This window comes from Taudactylus pleione, unplaced genomic scaffold (assembly GCF_031769625.1).
Source record: "Taudactylus pleione unplaced genomic scaffold, aTauple2 ptg000079l, whole genome shotgun sequence".
Lineage (NCBI taxonomy): Eukaryota > Metazoa > Chordata > Amphibia > Anura > Myobatrachidae > Taudactylus > Taudactylus pleione.
The window spans coordinates 2,573,702-2,592,500 of NW_028284481.1; the positions used below are offsets into that span (position 1 = coordinate 2,573,702).

At 45.7% G+C, this 18,799-nt stretch overlaps 1 protein-coding gene across 1 annotated transcript in view; it reads right to left on the reverse strand.

The window, feature by feature from the left end:
* The window catches only part of ALK (ALK receptor tyrosine kinase), a 1,123,220-nt gene that overhangs the window by 135,576 nt on the left and 968,845 nt on the right, over window positions 1-18,799 (reverse strand). The window contains exon 9 of the mRNA XM_088467953.1: window positions 334-503. Within this exon, the coding sequence (XP_088324079.1) occupies window positions 334-503 (170 nt within the window). The remainder of the gene's footprint in view (window positions 1-333; window positions 504-18,799) is intronic.

The window sequence follows — 18,799 nt, forward strand, 5'->3', positions numbered from 1 at the left end:
TCCCATGTTATGCTATGTATCCTACTGTAAGTCTTTTGCACTTTTTTCTTGTTTTGTTTGTACTCTTTCTGGTTCTGTACTATGAAAGACGCTGACCCCCTGTAGCTCCATATAAATAAAAGATATTATTATTATTAATAATAATAATAATAATAATAATAATATTAGTGCATAGAGATAATTTACGCCATGTAAAGGAAATTGACCTTTCATAAAATTCGCCATTCATACTTGAAATTTTCACAATACTCCTGTACGTAAACATTACGGTGTGTGCTTGTCTAACACATTTTTTTTTTTTTAAATCATGTGGAACGGAGCAGCGACACTCACCTCCCTACCACATCCTGAAGAGGCAGCACCATATGCTCCCAAACGCCAAGCCCCTCCCCGTTGGCAAAGTGCCAGAGCGTCCTGGTTTTCACTTTCCCCGTCCTGTTGTCATGAAGCCGCACGGATACGTCTCCCAGCCAAAAGCCGTCCAGAAGGAACGACATCCGGAGCTGCAAGGATGAAAATCATGTCAACGTGGTTCCCGCCAGTCCTGGCACCTACAGCCGGTCAGTGACTGCTGAGTGCCATGGTTTTTACGTTCAGTTTATATGGACTAAGTAGTAGCAATCCTAAAGTCAGGTGTGAGGCTAAAAGCCGTATGAGGACCTAGGCCAGGCAACTTCTGATTTCATGCAAATATTGGCGCACGCTGCCCAAACAACTTCAGTGCATTAAGGTGTCCTGAGAGACTGAACCCATTCCGGCATGTCACAAGGTGCTTTTATAGAATGTTGAGCTGCTAATACAGATTTCATAGGCTCTAATCATATTACATACTGTATGAAACAGCCATTCTCCCAGGTCATTACAGTCATCTGTTTCCTTCGCTGGTTCGTAAAAAGGCCGGACATGAAGCTTAAGTAACAAAGAGACCCGTAAATCAACTCACTCCAGCTTTAGTTCATCCCTTCATGCAAACATAATTACAGTTCAGAAACACAATTGTAAAGCACATGCTGGCACTATGAATAAATACTAATAATAACCAGGGGGTATTTTATGGTTGGCCAGAAGAGACACAGAGTAAGTTAAGGTCACGCAGTGCCCAGGTGGTCGACACACTGAGGGGTATATTTACTAAAGTGAGTCTTTAGAAGTGGAGATGTAGCCCATAGCAACCAATCAGATTCTACTTAACATTTAACGAGCACCTTCTAGAAGATAATAGCTAGAATCTGATTGGTTGCTATGGGCAACATCTCCATTTCTAAAAACTCTCACTTTAGTAAATATACCCCTGAGTTCCCACCTTGGTACAGAGAAGCAGTCAATTAAAGTTGTCAATGCAAGGTATGCTGAGATACACAAAATTCCATTTGGTGGAGTGTAGTACCCGATTATTGCCTGTAGATGTCAGTGTTTTTTGGCAATGAGCCGCTATGAATTGCTAAAGAGAGCTTAAGGCCTTTTCGGAGTCGCACGCAAGTGGGAAAGACGCTGCAGGCAGGCGATTTTTTAGCAAACTGCACATACATCGCGGGCTGCATATGCATCTTAAAATACGTACGAGCGATTTTGACTTCTATGCACGTCAGTCGTTTCTTTGCGACGGCTGAATGTGCTTGACCGGCTGTCAACTGGATGCCATTGTGGTCAATGCACCTAAGAGAAATGTTCCGTAGGCGTAGTAGGGTGTAGGTGTAAGTGGGCTTAATAGTGATGATAGCCACTCTCACAGACAGAAGGCTGGGGGTGGTGTGATCGTCTAGATACGTACAACTATTATGCCACATATCCACCTGCCGACTGAGGAACGTTTACGACATCGTAATCATCCAGTCGATCCTCATCCTGCAGGTGCCCACGCTGAACGATATGTCGTCCAGTGCAGGCACCCTCCCTCCTCCCCCAACATGCACAATCTGACGTTATCTACAGATTGACCGTCATGTTCAGGCGATGATTGATGTTGGAAACCACCAGCGGGAGCGCGCATCGCTGGTCGTTTCCGACATTAAACTGCCCGATTTCTGCACGATTAAAGAGCAATTTAATGATTACGATGTCGTAACCGTTCAATCGACAAGTGGATACGCGGCTTAACCCTCTTCTCATGCGGTAAACTCATTTGTAGAAATATACTCTCTTACTTTAGCAAACTTTTTGTTTTTTTCTGTCTTATCAAAAACACATTATAATACGCGTATACGATTGTATTCATTGCAATAGCGCTGTGTACGCAGACGCTTGTATTTTTGCAAGAAAGCGGGACAAACTGTACGTTTTGGGCTGTTTGTTTAGTGAGAAAGGAGATCTCCACCTATTTCTTTTCTAAGTTCATCTCCCCTGATTGATAAGATGATTTGCAAGTTATTGTATTGATTGCCAATGCTGTTATAATATTTGCAATAGTGTTTATAAACTTTATACATAAGCCGTGTGAAGTATAATATTATAGCAGGATAATAGCTTAAGAGAGAGACAGGTTCAGTCTCTGCTTCTCATTATTACAATATCTGGCCAAGTCCATATTTCCAACTCTACCATGAAAATGCAAAAAAATTGGATGTCTAAAATAATACGAGAGAACAGAAGCAAAATTGAAGCGTCCGTCGTCCTGCTAAGACCGGTTCAGCAGTGGTTCAGTAACGAGTTTTCTATAGAGAGAGAATAGATGCTGATACAGGAATAGAGGCAATTTCATTTTGTTAAATTTGACACCAAAATACTTTCTGCTTAATAGACAGTTTTCTCCTTTATACATCTTGGATCTCATCTAAAAAAACAATGTTTTATCGAGCCGAGCTGAAGCCCCGGACAGCTCTGCATGTACAATGCGTTCTATAATGCCAAACAATTTATTTTATCCATAGCGTCTGCAACATGTGAATTTACAAGTGTCCTAGAGACCTCTAAATTCATTGGAATTTCCTTTATATGAAAATCTATTTTTGGGAGCAATAAAAAAGACAAAATAACAGTGTCCCTCTCCAGCTGCTCAAGAGCTTGCGGGTTACAGATTGTCTGGCTGCTTTAAGCAAGTTTTATTCTACTTACATTATGTAAGTGATTAGTTATCTAATATCCAGAGTGTAGGAGCTACTGGTACATAAAATGCTGTACAATTGTAATACACCAGTCTGGACAAACTGTGCAACTAAACAAAACAGCATGCTTTACCAGTTGACAGCTAGCAGGGTATGCTGGGACTTGTAGTTTCACAACACTCATACTATCCAACTTATAGGAGTTTGATATTGGAATAGGGGGGGTGTGGACACAGGGCCTGATTCAGAGCTGGACGCTCTGACCAGAGCGCTCGCTCTGAATCAGGGCCCTCCTACATGAAAATGGAGCGGCCTCCTGGCCGCTCGTATAGCTGTGGGTTACATGATGATGGTCGCGATGGTCAAGACCATCGCGACCATCGGGCTTGCGACGGAGACCCTGCGGTAGGGTCTCGCTGCCGCAAGCCCTGGAGTGATTTTGGCTCTATCAGAGCCAAAATCACTCCCACTGACATCACTAGTGATGTCAGTGGGGCCAGCTTCAGACGGTAGGCGTTCCCATGGGGACGCCTCCGTCTGGCAGTCATGCCCCCGGCACGCCCACCAAAGGGGGCGTGCTGTCAATCAACATCGACAGCACGATTGCCATTTTGTTGCCATACACACATACTGGTGTCTCCTGCCTCTGGCAGAGAACACCTCACAGCCATTCCGCAAATTGGGACTTACTCCCTGAAGTTGGGTTAGTTGGGAGGTATGCAATTCCCAGGGGGCCATGGAGGTCAGGCCGGTAATTACACCAAAGAGTGTAATACTCAATGACCCAGTGGCCCAGAAGGGGGGACAGGAAGGATCAGATTCGCTGACTGTGAATGGTGAACAGGGTAGTGCAGGGTGAGAACCAAGAAGATGAAGGGCCCTGCTTGTGAGAGCTTACATTAGGAGAGTGGAGATAAAACTGGGAGGTGAACTGGGAAGAGATGGGGAGGTTCAGAGGTCATGAATTGAGACTGAGGGGGGCTGGTAGGCTTTAATGGGTATACAATCGGGAAGCCGGCTGTCATATCGCGGCGAGGGTGAAATGCCGGGCGTCTAGATGTAGACGCCTGACATTTTCCCGACACCGGGAGACCGGCACCCGGCATCCCGATCGAAGAGATGCTGGGCGCCGCGAGCGGACAGCCGCGGGGGGGGGAGGGTTAGGTTTAGGGCACCCGGGGGGACTTAGGGTTAGGCACCCCCTGGGAGGGTTAGGGTTAGGCTAGGGGGAGGGAAGGTTAGGGTTAGGCACCCCCCAGGGGACTTAGGTTTTGGCAGCGGGGAAGGGGGGGGTTATAGTTAGGCACTTAGAGGGGGGATTAGGGTTAGGCACTTGGGGGGGGGGTTAGGGTTAGGCACCCCTAAGGAGGCTTAGGGTTAAGGGGTTAGGTTAGGTTAGTAAGTACTTACCTATCCACAATCTGGATTTCCAGCGCTGTCGGGCTTCCGCTGCCGGGAACTCTGGCTGCTGGGAATCGAACCGCCGGCCGCATTTCATACCGATTCCCTTTAATGAACAGGTGCATTTTCAGGGCACGTGTGAGCCCATACAGGATAGTGGTCTGACGGGGAGGGTAAGTCAGTTCATGAGTAGGCGATTAGCTCACAGGAATATCCTTGGATGCATAAGTAGGCCACAAGATTAACAAGTAGGCCACGCAGTTAGGAGCCAAACTTAATAACAGTGCACTACAGTCACACATTGTATCCAAACAAGACAGTACAGTATTGTGATAATGCTTTTGTTTCATTCACGATATCATTTATTCACATTATGACCAAAGGCCACACCTAGTACTGTAGCTAACAATGAATACGCAATAAATACAACACCAACTCATTATTTATTTTCTTAGTAAGGGAGAGATGTACCAAGCCTTGGAGAGAGATAAAGTACCAACCAATCAGCTCCTGTCATTTTTCAAACGCCTGTAAAATGACAGAAGCTGATTGGTTGGTACTTTAGCTTTCACCAGTTTATCTTTCGCCAAGCTTTGATAAATCTTCCCCAAACTACCAAACAATCAGCTCCTAACTATCATTTCACAGACTGCGTTTGTAAAATGACAGTTAGGAGCTAATTGGTTGGTACTTTATCTATCTCCACTACGAAATTAACATACTGGAAAATAATTCCGATACCCAAATATTAAAAGTCGCTTGTTACCGTTTTAGGCTAATGGTCTAAGGGCCTGATTCAGAGCCGGACGCAATTAGCGCTCGCTCGTCCAGAAAATAGGGGTGGCTATTCAAATGAACCGTTCGCTCTTTGCGGTCTGTTCACGCCTCTAGGTCTGAACGAGCAAAAAAAAAACTTGCGGTCGTTTTTTGGGAAACTACGCCCCCTGGCCGCTCGCATCCTACGTCATGTCCGCTATTTATTAGATTAATCGAGTACATCGACCAGGGTATGAACTGCTCGCTATTCTTGTGGTTGGTTTTTGCTACCACAATTTTGCGAGCAGTTCTGGCTATAAAATAACCCAGTGACGTGGTCAATGACGCTGCTGTATTAATTATGCACACCCATAAAACGCCCGTTTTGACCTTTAAGCACGCCTGCGTTCGGATCTCCACTCCCCGTTTTCAAGCACCTTCCCCTGTTACCACCCACATACGCCTCTTTCTGCCACTCAAATTATCAGGCATTCGCTTTCTCAAATATGTGACTGGTCTCTCCCTCCTGCAGTCAAACCCTGGGTTGATCTGGAGCATGCACTCCTGCGGCACTTTCCCCTCCCTGACCTTTTATGGATACCTTATAGATTGCGACCACAACCCCCTTTATTCCCTAAAACAATATTGGACACTTTAAAAGTTTGGGATAACAGTCTCTTGGCCCATTTCGATTTTGCCTTACCTACCAGAAATGTTTCCCTTCGGGCGCTGAGCAGGATCTTGCCTAATCTCAATTTGTCCTACTGGATGTCCTTGGGCATGGTGTCTTTCGCAGACTTTCTTTCCCCGTCCTCTTTAATATCATACACAGATTTGTGCATTAAGTACCCATTGGGATCATCAGCCTGGTTTTACTATCTCCAACTCACACATTGGTATGCTCTGATGAACACCGGCCCTACCGTATTCCAGACTCCACCACATCTAATTCTGAGTAAATTTAATAACCCCTCCTCTAGGGGTGCAATATCTTTTTGGTATTCCGTACTCTCCCCCATAGCCCCGACGGTTAAGTCCCCTGCTCAGCTCCGGTGGGAGGCAGATCTTCAACGTACCTTTACCTTCTCCCAATGGGAGACTATCTATTTCTCTACCTTCTCTATATCTAAATGCACTAACCATATTGAGATGTATGTAAAACTTTTAAATAGATTATATTTGACACCCTCTAGATTGCATAAAATTTGGCCTACAGTCTCAAAGTTCTGTTGGCGTCTCTGTCATTCTGAAGGATCTATTTTTCATGTCTTCTGGGATTGCCCTGTAATACGCCCCTTTTGGGAGGAAGTGTTCAATCTTATTAAAGATGTCCTGGGTCTCACCTTAATCCCAGATCCTTCCCTCGCCCTTCTCCACTGGTACCCAATCTCTGTACCCAAATCTGACCGATATGTTCTTGGCCATATTCTGATTTCTGCTAAAGCTACTATCGCTCAGAGTTGGAAATCCCCTTCCCCTCCCCCATTTGCCAAAGTCATAACTAAAACACAATCCCATTTTGAAATGGAGACGAGGGAGGCTCCTCACTCTGTGACTATTTCATCCCCTACTGTAAAATGGTATCCTTGGTATCTGTATGTCACAAATGGAGGACCGCCACCCCTATCCCTACCCTCTCCGGTTCCTCAGGGTGCCTCTCCTTTTAATCTAAATGAGACTCCAGAGCGGGACTAGCACATCTAAGTACATGTTCAGGCAGCTATGGTTCCTTTATTGGTTCCTTTTTTTTTTTTTTTTTTTTTTTTGTTTTTTTTTTTTGTTTGATGTCTTCAAGTGTACTGCCACATCCTTTTATTTTATGTATGTTCCCCCCCCTTTTTTTTTTTTCTTTTTTTCTCTTTCTGTACCCCATAAAAATTTTGTACTATATTCAATAAAAATTTAATGATGAAAAAAAAAAAAAAAAAATTATCAGGCATTCGCTATTTTGCGAGCACATGAATTTTGACCGCACTGACTGGTTCGCGCATACGTATAACGATCCGTACGCATGCGCAGTTGGGCAAACATCGTTCGGAGCGAACGAGCGGCCGCTTACGAGCGGCTCTGAATCAGGCCCTAATTCCAAAGTTTAGTGTTCTGCAGATTATCCCCTCTTGGATGAGAAGCTGGGGAGAAAGATTAGACGATCACACAGCCCTGCTGCACTCTCAGGGCCCGGTCATCAGTCACAGGTCTCTGCGTTCTACACCAGGAGGACGGAGCGCGCTATTAATTGCTCTAACGATCTGGTTAAATACTCTCCACGTTTAAGGCCTGTCTCCTGGATCTGATGGTGGGGATACATTCATCTTCTTGTAACTTGGCAGATAGATAATTCATTAAAAGCTCTGCCGCAGAGGGACTGCTCTAATTAACCGTTTGGAGATTGAGTGACAATTCAATCGTGTGACAATTTTATTCTGGGAAATTGTTGGAGCAGCTGCAGCTCTGGTGAAAATTAATTTCAATTTGTAGCAAAAGTTAACCCACTAAATAGCAGCATTTTATTTCAGGGGGGCAAATATTAATTTATTTTTTAATTTAAGGTACCCTTATCTTGTAAAACACCCCCCACTCGCTTCCCCCACGGCTACTATGTAGTTTTGAATCTTTGTATGCACATTATCTGAAACTGTCTCTAGCTGTTATCACTCAACACAGTGGATTATGTAATATACATGACCTTGCTGCTGACCCTCCAACTTAATCCATTCCATCCATTACCACAAGCCATGCAACTGATTTTCCCACCTATTTTTCCATAGCAACAGCCTGGGCAGAATTAATTATTTTTTAAATAGCTCTTTCTAAGCGTTTGCTTAGGTTAGACCAGGGTTCCGAGAAAACAAATTATGAGCGGTATCCAATTAGCCCCGAACATTGTTCGGGCACTAATTGGTCCCTGCGATCGGCGAAAAAGAGGTATTTTTCGCCGATTATCCTCGATATTCAATGTTCCTCGATATTCTCGATATTCAATCCTCGATAAACAATGTTTTTTTTCATCCTATCCTATTGATTCGGTCGAAATAATAGGATAGTTCTCCTGAAAACACATAGGAGCCACGATAAGCTCGAGGACCTATGTGCTTTCGCCTTTTTTTTCGGGTGAAAAAAACGGCACTTATCGTGGATTATTTTTGGGGAAAAGAAAACCCCGATAAGTGCCGGCGTCGGGCCGGATTCGGGGCTAATTGGATAGCACCGGGCGAGGTAATTAGTCGCGGTAATGTACCGCAGCTAAATGGATACCCCCCCTAAGTGGGGAAAAATGGTCGGGAAGTATTTTGTACCTTGTTGGAGTGTTGGGGAGTTATCATAGGATGAGGAGTAATACATCCTTTCAGACTGAGGGTCAGATTCAGAGATGGGCTCAATGGCGATTACATACTCAGAGCGAGCGATTGTTTGCCATCATGCATGCACATAAGCCGCACTGAGCGTGTGCCGCAGTCGCATTGAGATTACAGACGCACAGAGGGATCCATCACAAAGTGAGTGACAGGTTGTCGGCATTCGGGGTGGTAACAGGCAGGTGGTCAGAAAAACGCAGGCGTGTCTTTCCGTTTAAACGCCGTCACATGGGGGTGCATAAATTAGCCCTCACAATCTCCTACACAGCATGAGCGCCCTCTGCATGTCAGGAGAGCTGCCCAGTCGGGCAAGATGGCCGCTCGACGTGCGTCGATGTTGCCGATATTTACAAAGGTAAGTGACGTCCTACGCATATGAGAAGGCAGCGGTGGGCGTCCTCATGCTCTGGGATGCTTTGCATATTTTTACAGCTGCGTTCCGTGCGAAATCGCAGCTGCAATCGCATTATCGTCACTAAATCAGGCCCCTAAAGTGGCGCTCGTGTTGTTATATACAGTAAGATATTGTCTGACAAAAAATTATTTTGACAAAGAAGCAACAACTTAATGAAAACAGAATAAAACTTGTTCAGAGTAGACAGACATTGTGGCCTTTCATATTTACCTACTGTATATAGATATTTTATTGCAATATTGAACGTACTTGGCCCAGCAGCTAGATCACTAATATGTTTTTCTAGTTAACACGGCTTCGCTGTGATATTTGCATGGTGGTGCACTGCACGGTATAATGACATCCAAACAATGTCACTGAGAATGCAGCCTAATTACTCGCTAGGAACGAGTAACATCACTGATAATGCAGCCTATCCACTCACTAGGAACCAGTGACATCACTGATAATGCAGCCTATCCACTCACTAGGAACCAGTGACATCACTGATAATGCAGCCTATCCACTCTCTAGGAACTAGTGACATCACTGATAATGCAGCTTATCCATTCACTAGGAACGAGTGACATCACTGAGAATGCAGCCTATCCATTCACTAGGAACTAATGACATCTGATAATGCAGCTTATCCATTCACTAGGAACCGGTGACATCACTGATAATGCGGTTTATCCATTCACTAGGAACCAGTGACATCACTGATAATGCAGCCTATCCACTCACTAGGAACCAGTGACATCACTGATAATGCAGCTTATCCATTCACTAGGAACGAGTGACATCACTGAGAATGCAGCCTATCCATTCACTAGGAACTAGTGACATCACTGATAATGCAGCTTATCCATTCACTAGGAACCAGTGACTTCACTGATAATGCAGCCCATACACTTACTAGGAACCAGTGACATCACTGATAATGCAGCCCATACACTTACTAGGAACCAGTGACATCACTGATAATGCAGCCTACCCATTCACTAGGAACTAATGACATCACTGATAATGCAGCTTATCCATTCACTAGGAACTGGTGACATCACTGATAATGCGGTTTATCCATTCACTAGGAACCAGTGACATCACTGATAATGCAGCCTATCCATTCACTAGGAACCAGTGACATCACTGAAAATGCAGCTTATCCATTCACTAGGAACCAGTGACATCACTGATAATACAGCCTAATTACTCACTAGGAACCAGTGACATCACTGATAATGCATCCTATCCATTCACTAGGAACAAGTAACATCACTGGAGTGCAGCCTATCCATTCACTAGGAACCAGTGACATTAGTGAGTGCAGCTTAACCATTGACTAGGAACCAGTGAGATCACAGAATGCAGTCTACCCATTCACTAGGAACCAGTGACATCACTGAAAATGCAGCCCATCCTGTCACTAGAATACGATAACATCATTGAGAAATGTAATGCACCCTATTCATTCATTAAGAACCAGTGACATCACTGAGAATGCAGCCTATCCATTCACTAGCATCCAGTGACATCACTGTGAATGCAGCCTATCCATTCAATAGGGACCTGTAACATCACTGAAAATGCATTTTAATCATTAACTAGGGACCAGTGACATTATTGAGAGGGCAGCCTATCCATTAACTAGGAATCAGTGACATCACTGAGAATGCAGCCTATCCTCTCACTAGGAACCAGTAACATCACTGAAAGGGCAGCCTATCCAATCACTAGGTCAAAATTACATCACTGAGATGCTTCTTTCTCATGAAAAGTTAATCCAAAAAATGTCTGCTTCCATAGGAGCCTATTCATCATCACTTGATTTCTACAAAAGTGTAGAAGTTAAATTATCAGCCCATTCATCAAGAAAGTAGAACAGGAGATATCACAGATATCTCCTGCTTACATTCCTCTGGTGAATGGCTCGTTATCCCCATACACTAGTATCACAGATATCTCCTACTTACCTTCCTCTCACGGAATGGCCCGCTGTCCCCATACACTAGTTTCACAGATATCTCCTGCTTACCTTTCTCTTCTGGAACGGCCTGCTGTCCCCATACACTAGTATCACAGATATCTCCTGCTTACCTCTCTCTCCCGGAATGGCCCGCTGTCCCCATACACGAGTATCACAGATATCTCCTGCTTACCTTTCTCTTCTGGAACGGCCTGCTGTCCCCATACACTAGTATCACAGATATCTCCTGCTTATCTTTCTCTCCCGGAATGGCCCGCTGTCCCCATACACTAGTATCACAGATATCTCCTGCTTATCTTTCTCTCCCGGAATGGCCCGCTGTCCCCATACACTAGTATCACAGATATCTCCTGCTTACCTTTCTCTCCCTGGAATGACCCGCTGTCCCCATACACTAGTATCACAGATATCTCCTGCTTACCTTTCTCTCCCGGAATGGCCCGCTGTCCCCATACACTAGTTTCACAGATATCTCCTGCTTACCTTTCTCTTCTGGAACGGCCTGCTGTCCCCATACACTAGTATCACAGATATCTCCTGCTTACCTTTCTCTCCCTGGAATGGCCCGCTGTCCCCATACACTAGTATCACAGATATCTCCTGCTTACCTTTCTCTCCCGGAATGGCCCGCTGTCTCCATACACTAGTATCACAGATATCTCCTGCTTACCTTTCTCTCCCGGAATGGCCCGCTGTCCCCATACACAAGTATCATAGATATCTCCTGCTTACCTTTCTCTCCTGGAATGGCCCGCTGTCCCGATACACTAGTATCACAGATATCTCCTGCGTACCTTTCTCTCCCAGAATGGCCCGCTGTCCCCATACCCTAGTATCACAGATATCTCCTGTTTACCTTTCTCTCCCAGAATGGCCCGCTGTCCCTATACACTAGTATCACTGATATCTCCTGCTTACCTCTCTCTCCCGGAATGGCCCGCTGTCCTCATACACTAGTATCACAGATATCTCCTGTTTACCTTCCTCTCCCGGAATGGCCCGCTGTCCCTATATACTAGCATTGGGACAGTATACATCAAGCTCCGAAAATACAATATTTTCGGAGCTTGAGTGCGGGAGCATTCGCCATCTTCAAATTGCGAGTGCTCCCACTACCCGTAGTCCTGGGTCGCGAAGTGGGATCAATTTGGATCCCTTCGTCCCTGTCCGGCTCCTTCCGCCGGATGTCGGTGCTCTTGTGCGCATGCATGACCGACCTGTAGGTCACGTATACGCACTTGTCTCAGTGCTTTGGAAGGAGCAGTGAAACACTTTGGGGAGACAGCTGATTTTCTGATCAGCTGTCTCTGTGCCGGAGCAATGATGAATTGCTCTGGCGCTCGCGTCTAGTTAGAATGTTAATTATCGGGGTCCATTTGGACCCCGATATATAACATCATGAATAGACCCCATAGTGTGTAAGTATCAGATGCACTTCACACGGAGCAGCAGCTTTCACCTAATGCCAGAGTCATAGTAAGTTATTTAATAATAATAGTGTAGCCCTATCACTAATTACTGGTTAGGCAGGAACTGTGCGGTCATCAGTCACTGACCCAGCACTTCTTCATCAATCAGTCTCTCAGCAGCATAATGAATTACAATTATACACAGAATGACATTCAGATTAGGAATAATTATTGCTCAGTTAAAACTCAGTAATTATAGAGCCAAGCTGACTGGGAATAGATAGCCACAGGCACACTGACCCTTTCTATGCCACATGAGAACCGAGTCAGCCAAGCTCCTCGCTCAGGACGTGACAGGGAACGATCTCCTCTCACCGGGGGCTCTGTGCATGGAAACGGAACGTGATATTTTGCTGGAAAATGTATTTCGAGATCCAGAAAATAATGCAAATACGTGAGGCGTTATATATTTTTAACTCTGAAATAACATGGAGTTATGAAGTGTTACTATAAAACGCCTTCAGTAATGGGGAAACAAACTTAAAATCATAGAACTATTCAATTTATGATATTACAAGTTATGTTTTATTTACTGTAGAATTGTGTCTGTTTAGAACATCTATCACTGACAAAGACATTAGTAGTGACACATGAATGATATTGATAAGAGACACATTACCACACAGTAAGAGCATTGTAAGAAATCTCAACAAAAACAGAAATAAAAATATTTTCTTCATTCAATAATTTTACATTTTAAATGATAATTACTTGCATTCCCCCATCTTCAACATCTGTATGATGTCAGAGGTCTCGGCTGCGTACTGTACTTAAGAAAACTCAATTATCATGATAATCCCGTCTGGTATGTTAGGTGTCACTATACTACTGCATTTTACACTCAGTCTGTGACTTCCTGCTGCCGCCATTCTCCTCCTCACATCATCACTTCCCTGTCACATGCAGCCCTGTCCTCACTATCACATCACTCATCTCCTGATATACTCTGTGCTACTGGGGGCCCTGCTCCTTCTACTACACAACTGTCAGTCTGTGGCTTCCTGCTGCCTCCATTCCCCCCCTCACATCATGTCACGGCCCCTGTCACATGCTGCCCTATCCTCACTAAAATATAATTCATCTCCTGATATACTCTGTGCTGCTGGGGGACTCCCACTATATAACTGTCAGTCTGTGACTTCCTGCAGCCTCCACTCCCCCCTCACATCATGTCACTGTCCCTGTCACATGCAGCCCTATCCTCACTAACACATCACTCATCTCCTGATATACTCTGTGCTGCTGGGGACTCTGCTCCTCCCACTATATAACTGTCAGTCTGTGGCTTCCTGTTGCCGCCATTCTCCTCCTCACATCATCACTTCCCTGTCACATGCAGCCCTGTCCTCACTAACACATCACTCATCTCCTGATATACTCTGTGCTGCTGGGGGATCCTGCTTCTTTCACTATATAACTCTCAGTCTGTGGCTTCCTGCTGTCCCCATTCCCCTCCTCAAATCATGTCACTGCCCCTGTCACATGCAGCCCTTTCCTCACTAATGCTGCGTACACACGGTACGATTAAACAGGACGATATGAACAATAACGATATCGTTATCGTTCATATCGTCCTGTTTCTGGCCCCCTCAAACGACCAAACGATGGTTGATGCGCCCATGCATGCAGGCCAACATGGTTGATATCGATCATGTTAGCCTGTCTACTATAGGGACCCGCGATTGTTGATCGCGGGTCGTTATAGTAGTTGGGGGGGGTTGTTGCATGTGCTCAATTTTCGTTCCAGCACATACAGGACGATTAGACAACGATCGTCTGGTTGTCTGATCTTTAAGTCGCTCCGTGTGTAAGGAGCTTAACACATCTCCTGATATACTATGTGCTCACTGCTGTATATATAGGAATGTCAGAACCATGGACAGCAGCCCCAAAAAATTAAGATCGCAACTGCGATCGTATGCTAATGTCTGTGATCGCAATGTAATCTCAGCACAACATAAGGAAGCCCATCCCCTTACACACATTCGTAATACTTAGCAAAATAGTGAAGCCATCGGTAACATCGAGTACAATCACAGCCTCGCGCACACTTGCACAAGCTCTGACCTTACCCAGCAATTGCTAACCTCATCGCACGGAGTGAGAGCTCAGGCTGTGTATGGCATCGCAGTGGCTAATTTATGCACGCCCCTGTAACGGCGTTCAAACACACTGGCACGCCTGAGTTTCGCTGACCACCCTCCCTGTCACCACCCTCAAACGGTGCTGCGATCGCAGTCCCATTCACAGTGGAGTGTTCACACACGCGCCCTGCAATGCATACACAATGCAAAACGCAACAATCGGCCAATTGCGTGCGTAATCGCAGTTGCGATCGCTACTGAATCAGGCCCACAAATCACTGTTCCCTTTCTAGTTTTACATTTTCAATAAGACATTAAAGACTTCACAATTTGCACCTTAGATAACTATGGGGGTCATTCAGACCCGCTCACGAGCGGCAGTACACTCGCAAGCGGGTCGATGTTCCCCACTGTGCATGCGCGAGACCCGGGGAGCGACGGGCTTTCCATCGCTCCGGGTCTCACACCAAAGGGGGCGTGCTGTCGATTTTAATTGAAAGCACGCCCCCTTTGGTGGGCGTGCCGGGGGCGTGCCTGCCAGACGGAGGCAAAAGAGCAAAAATCACTCCAGGGCTTGTGGCAGGGAGACCCTACCGCAGGGTCTCCGTCGTAAGTCCAATGGTCGCGATGGTCAAGACCATCGCGACCATCTTTTTGGCCGCTCGCATATGCTGTGGGTGGTCACCCACAGCTATACGAGCGGCCAGGGGGCCGCTCCATTTTCATGGAGGAGGGCCCTGATTCAGAGCGAGCGCTCTGGTCAGAGCGTCCGGCTCTGAATCAGGCCCTATGCTCCAATCCCTCAAACACCCAGCACTGCAAAGACCAATGCATTAATGCCAAAGGAGACCGGCTCCAACTGTTCTTCAGACCCAGATGCTACTACGCCAATCCAACATAAAAGCTAGCGGTGCTCTGACACCACCTAAAGTTATGGTTATTCCATATGTTTACTACCTTCACTTGGTTGCTCTCAGCTGTAACGTTTTCAGGCACCGACACCACATTGCTGCAGTAACTGGTGTGTTACAGACAGGTCTCACTGGACTCCTGTGTCTACTCCAGCAGCTCTCATCCAATATGTATCTGGCTTTGTTTAGCTGCTCATATTAAGCCATCTAATCTCCAGCATAACTGCAGACTGCTCAGTGCTCACTGTAATCTGCTGAAGGAAAAAGAGGCACCAAAGCGTTCCTGAAATTATACGATCGTCCCTTGCGCCTGATTACATCTACTAGACATAGCGGTCTATGTACTAAGCCTTGGGGAGAGATAAAGTGGACAGAGGTAAAGTACTAACCAATCAGCCCCTAACTGTCATTTTTCAAACACAGCCTGTAACATGACAGTTGGGCATACTCACCGACTTTGCAGCCCCCTCCTCCGAGAATGGGCAACCAGGTCGGCACAGAGGGGGCGTGGTGGCCTTGCACCACCATACAGTGCAGAGAAAACAGGCATTGTATAGCGGGGGGGCGGGACTTCCATGATGCAATTCGCCGCAAATCACATCATCGCTCCCTCCCGGACTTGCCGACTTTTCCGGGTGGCCAGGAGCCTTGCGATTTTGGGGAGCCTCCCGGCCATTGTGGGAGAGTAGGCAAGTATGCAGTTAGGAGCTGATTGGTTTGTACTTTATCTCTCTCCAAGGATTAGTACATCTCCCCCATAGTATGAAGGACTCAATAGTTTTTATATTTTTATCCAATCCTTAGATAAAGCTCTTGCTCCTGTACATGTCCAGGAAACAATTAGAGAAATAGATATTCCCTCTGACATCTGGGCAGCTAGTTACTGCTTGGCCTGGACGATATGGCAGCACTAGAGGCTGTACTCTACACTAACCCTCACAGGCACCGTTCCCAAATCAATGAGATTCTATACACAGCTTACTTAATCATGTGTCATCCACTACACCACTGTGCTCTTGGTTGGATCGCAACATACAGATCTCAGCCCTGGGGGCATTGCCTCTCATTAAGAGGAACACATTCTGACGTCTTAATGAGCAAATGCTGTCAAATATTATGGTTGCATCGCAGATAAAAAATGATCCCCCGTCTTCCTGTAATATGAATGATATAGTGCTACTAATACGAAGCTTTGCGGCTGATGTCTACGCTTTTATTCATGAGGAACCAACATCTAATGTGTACTACAGAAGAACTTTGCCTTAAGGTAGAAAACCCAAAATGGTTCAATATTCTGCAAACCTGACATTTATGTGCTAATTTTACATCTATTATCAGTAGAGATGAGCGGGACCAGATTCTGCAATCACAACACACCTGAATTTAGGGCTTCCGAGTAGAACCGAGTCAAGGTTTGGATTCACTTTTGTGTTCCGGTTCAGATCTGTTGCCGATCCAACTCGGATTTAAAAAACAAACTTAGGTTTTGGATTCGGACATTTTTGGCAGTTTTTATCAATTTTTATTGATTTTTATTGATTTCGTTATCAATTTTATATCACTTTTTATCCGAATCCAAAACCAAAACACTTGAGGGTGGTTCTGCAAAACCAAAACGCAAAGATGAATCCAGATCTAAAACCAAAACAAGGGCGGTCTGCGCTCATCTCTAATTATCAGCAATGAAACACTGACAGCGCAGCGTCCTATTCTAACCATTTCCTGCCCAATGTTTCCTCCGTATACCAATTGAGCCGCACGGACTCTGGATTGTATTAATCGTGAAGCTGTTCCATCTTATGGGTGTGTTGTGGGAGGGTCACGGATGTGTCGCAGGGGCGGTTTCAGGCTCAGATGCTTAAACCTGTATTCAATTAGTTTCACACCCGCGATACTTTCGCCTACATCACATGTTTTGGCTGCGGAAACTTATTGTGTGTTCCTCCGCTATTCGCCGTATTCAATGCCAAAGGATGCGAATACGCGTCCTGTCGAAACTCGAACAGGCGAAAAGTGCAGTCAAAAATGGGGAAATCAGCCTGACACCCCCCAAAAGGTGCACTAACATTAGGGATCAATGTAGATGTCCCCGAATAGCCCTACTGAAGCTATTTGGCGTACTTAAGTGTTGTCAATTGCTTCTAATTAGCGTCTTTGCACAAGTGGTGAAGAATAGCATTAAGCAGTATTTTTACGAGAAAATAAGTAGTCCTGTAAGATTTGGGGTACATGAAAATGGGTGCTAGCATGGTTTAAATTCGCTAAAGTGACGTTTTAAGTGATGCAAAAATGCACCTTCAGCAAGCACCTGCAAACAAAAAAACACCTCCCCCATACTTAAAGACCCCCAAAAGTCTAATTCACTACTTTTTATTTGTGTACCCCCACGGTACTTTTTCGCCCCGTTTTCCAAGTTATTTTTGGGGGTTTTCCTCATTTTTTTTTTTTTTTACGCAGTTATCCTTTGGGGGGCTGTTCCAAGGGTGCAGAGTGGTTTCCGCACCTTTGCACCCCAAAACCGCAATTCTGCACTTTTTTCCGCCTGCTATTCAGAGGCAGAACTTTTTCTCCTATTACATTGCATTGGCTCTCCGCGTACGCGAAAAGTCTTTGCAATTGAATAGGGCGAAAAGTTTCCGCCTGGTGAAATGACATCACCCGCGATACTTTTTTGCAGATTACGACTTTTCATCACTAACTGAATACGACCTATAATCGCGGGCATTGGAAGCTATTGTCTGCCGGAGATTCTGCACCTAGGATGGGTCCCGAGGGTGCGTCGGACGGTTGGAAAGTGGGCGTCCCAGTCCTTGCGCATTCAGACGCACGGTTGTACCAGAATCAACAGTTTATACTAGACTTAGTATAAAGTCACTGACGCAACTACAGCAAGTCACGCTGATGGGCTCATCGCAGTGTTCCACAGAATCAGAAGCAGCCCTGAAATTTCACATCTGTGGGACAGCAACGTGTTGTATGCACAACTGCACAGTATCACTTCCATAAATTCTACTAGCTGCAGTGCCCGGCTCCGCTCAGCTGGGCTGCACTCTGATGATCTCTGCCACCTGCTCCCTAGTACTGAGCCGCACCTCCTGCACATGTATTCACCACCTCTAGGGACTTGTACTGAGCCAGCCCCTCTGTTCTCTTCAGTGACTGGCCTCCAGTATTCTCGTCACTGCTAAAACAAACACACAGCCGGCAGCGTCAGACAGACTCTCATCGGCTGCTGCGCCCACTGCCGCAGCCGGGATGGAGCTCACTCATGAGCTCCATCTTCCGGCTCCCGCAGTGGGTGAGACGTCATGATGTCTCTCCCATAATGCAGAGTGGGCCGGCGTGGGAGGACGCTGGACGGAGGAGCGAATGCTGGAGCAGGGATTAAGGTAAGTGGAGT